General features: G+C 36.4%; 1 protein-coding gene across 1 annotated transcript in view; it reads right to left on the reverse strand.

Annotated features, from left to right (window-relative positions):
• Positions 1–1763: 1763 nt before the first annotated feature.
• LOC105519681 (ankyrin repeat domain-containing protein 36C) overlaps positions 1764–3458 on the reverse strand; it is a 63265-nt gene continuing 61570 nt past the window's right edge. The window contains exon 16 of the mRNA XM_011953125.1: positions 1764–1834. Within this exon, the coding sequence (XP_011808515.1) occupies positions 1764–1834 (71 nt within the window). The remainder of the gene's footprint in view (positions 1835–3458) is intronic.

Consider the following 3458-nt stretch of genomic DNA (forward strand, 5'->3'; position numbering starts at 1 on the left):
CAGGGAGGGGAACGTCACATACCAGGGCCTGTCAGGGATGTGGGATCCTAGGGGAGGGACAGCATTAGTAGAAATACCTGATGTAGCTGACAGGTTGATGGGTACAGTAAACTACCATGGCACATATATACCTATGTAACAAACCTGCATGTTCCTCACATGTATCCCAGAATTTAAAGTATAATACAAAACAAAGCAACCAACATTAATTCAGGTTGTTGGTTACCTGTAGGCAATGAATTGTAGTAGTATAGAAGATTCTAAGGCCAAAACCGCTCTGAATCAGTGCTTTAAAACCCTGTATCTACCAAACAGTCACCAAAAAATGATTAGTGACTTTATTCATTTTCCAAAATCAGAATCATTTTCCAAAACAGCTCTGAATCACTGCTTTAAAACCCTGTATCTACCAAAGAGTCACCAAAAAATGATTAATGACTTCAATCATTTTCCAGAATCAGAGGTATCACACACACCCAAACTCACAAATGAAAGCACACAAGCACATACACGTGCAGAAATTCAAGCTGGTAATCAGAGCATGTGATCTGGTGAAGATTCAAAGATTCTCAATGTGACACCACCAACATAAAGGAGTTGAAGTTCTAACACAATTGTGATGTCAGCAGGTATAGCTTTTCTCTAGGTAAAAACAGTGTAGGAAACCAGAAATTGAAGCACTGAAAAATATTTAGTTTCAAAATTCGCCTCCTTGAACCCCTAACATGCATACAAATTCCACATTGGGATCTTTATCACAATCTAAAAGGCAAAGCCTCTGAGCTAGAGCTCACATTTTTAAAATTTTGTTCTCTTATTCTTGTAACTATCATTTTATAAGCATAAACACTAACAAGAGCATCAGCATCATTTAGATCAAATGCTTCTATCTTATTGGGGTAAAAGAAGAATCAGAAGACTATGACCATTTCCAATATATTCATGTCCTTCTTTCCAGATGAAATTTGTATTGGCAAATTTACCTTTTCCTGGAGGTGGTGAATCCTTCCTTCTTATGGCTACTTTTGGACTGGGATCTGCTTCTTTCGGGGTAAGCTGAATGGGTTTTTACAACATAATGATTAATATATCATGTATACATCACAAGGCATTTTGTTAATTAAAGATGAAAATATATTTGTTTACCGTGGATAAAGGAAGTTGCTCAGAAGATCCTACAAAGCAAAAGGGGCACATAATTAAGTACGTGTAAATATGACACAGCCCACCATCCACTATGTAGTGTTTGTAACCAGCTGAAATCTTCATGCTTGGTCTTTAAACTGCTACCTATTAGGCTCTGGGTTGCTTTTGCCATTGTTTTGGTTAGCATACAGACATGACAGAAATATACACATGGAAATCATAATATAGGTTTCATAAAACATGTAGTCCAGATTTCAAGGGAGAGATTAGATTTCACGTGACTACAAATAACACAGAAAAGTACTTCTACCAATGTGATCCTGTTAACTGAAGTCAAAAAACGTGATGTCAAATGAAAGGACCAAATAGGACCCCAGAAAGATAAATGTCAAAGCCCATGGTAGAACGCTATGGTGCACCCTGAAGAAATCACCCAACAACGTTTTACAGTATAATACAATAGTTCTCCTGTTCTTCATTTTGTCCTCTAACTTAAAAACTATCAATTTCATTAAAATGTATCATTCACTTCTGCTTCCAGGATGTATTCTGAGTTCATTAGTTCAGGTATCTAAATACAGAAGAATAGTTAACAAAAATACTCATGTTGTCCACAGTCATGCAGGCTTCTGGTGTTTCTCCATTTCCCGGATTCTCAACTTCAGCCCTCCTGACATCTCTTCATTCACTTACGCAAAAAATGCATACATTACACTCCAAATACCTAATGTGTAATTAGATTTCCATAAAACAAATCTAAACAAAATCATTGAATCAGAGGCTGTTTTAATGTAAATCACCTTTTATATATCAAAATCAAAATCTTTGCCATGATTATTGACAGTTACATTTTAATACTTAAGAAATATATTTCTTGATTGTTTTGCTTCTACAGTCAGTTTGATATGCAGTGCATCGCATTTTGCTAACATGAAGCACCTATCCCATTGTCGATGTGTGACGCCTATAGAGAGAAAAATTGAGTCCCTGTGGTTTACTCTCATTCTTCCACCTTCTGTTTCCAGTAAGCTCTGAAGCAACAATAATCCAATATTCCATTTGAGTACGAATATACTAGGTCCACATAAAGTGAGTTTTCTCAGGTTTCCTCATCAGAAACCCCCAAACACCTAGCCAGTTGCTACCTTTATTTACACCGTCCCACCCCACTTGCACTCTTTTCTGTTGATAAATCTAATCTCACTATCTGGTCTTCATTCTTTGCCTTCCACATTTTGTTCTTCATTATTCTCACCACCCCTGTGATCAAACCAGTAAAATCTCATTTTTATAAATACGAAGATATGGTTTTCCTTTACTAGAATATGAAAAGTTACAGAAACTCAACTAACTTGTACAAATTCCTTCTTCACAATAGCAGCCCCATGTCCTCCTCTCTCCCATAGACACACTGTTTCATAGTTTCTATTCACTCACATCAGTTTCATTGAGTATCATATCAAGTCTCATTTTATCTTCATGGCTTTATTTTATACTAGGGGTTATTATCAAAGTCTCAGCAAACTATGTTACATACTTTCTTCTACACGAGAGATTACTGAGCAGTAAATAAGAATCTCTTTGGATATAAACACTTTTATGTACGCAAAATTTTTGTGAAGCTAACTTACGGTGAAATACGCATTACACCATTATGTGTGTTATGTGTTCCAGAAAAACAGGCTCTAAAATTTTATTGAACTACTTAGTTTAAAAACTTCTGCAATTACAATGACATAGTCTCTGCTCAATGCAGCAACATCTTCAGAAATCTCTTGTGAAGATTTGGTAAAATGTCAGTCATTTACATGAAAAATAAGAGCATTAAGTGACAACACTGCTTGCTGGTATAAATAAGACAAGGCTAGATCCTTGCCAGATTCAAAGAGATCAGAGTGCCACGACACAGAAACAAATATATAAATCGGAAAGATTTTCGTTTCTACCAAAAATTCATGTATTTAAAGTTTTCAGAACAGGACAAAACGCAAGTAAACACAGTGGTGAGGCGTTATAGAGCATTTCTTCACCTGGAGGCTATTTATCATTTGACATCCGGCAACCCTTTCTAGGGCTCAACAAAGGGGTTCTAAATTGTGATTTGATCATTCCTGGAGTTCAACATCAACCTTCCTATGTAAAGAAACCAAGGCATCAAATGATACTTTGGCCATTTCTTCTTTCCAATGTCATTCTCTGAAAAGCATACACTGGAGTTTTTCAGAGTCATAGCACAATGGAAAAACATGGCTCTAGGGGGTAATGAATGCAGTCAGTACAGCTATGGCAGTGTATAAAAGTATACTCAGGGT

This window comes from Colobus angolensis, unplaced genomic scaffold (assembly GCF_000951035.1).
Source record: "Colobus angolensis palliatus isolate OR3802 unplaced genomic scaffold, Cang.pa_1.0 Scaffold357, whole genome shotgun sequence".
Classification (NCBI taxonomy): domain Eukaryota; kingdom Metazoa; phylum Chordata; class Mammalia; order Primates; family Cercopithecidae; genus Colobus; species Colobus angolensis.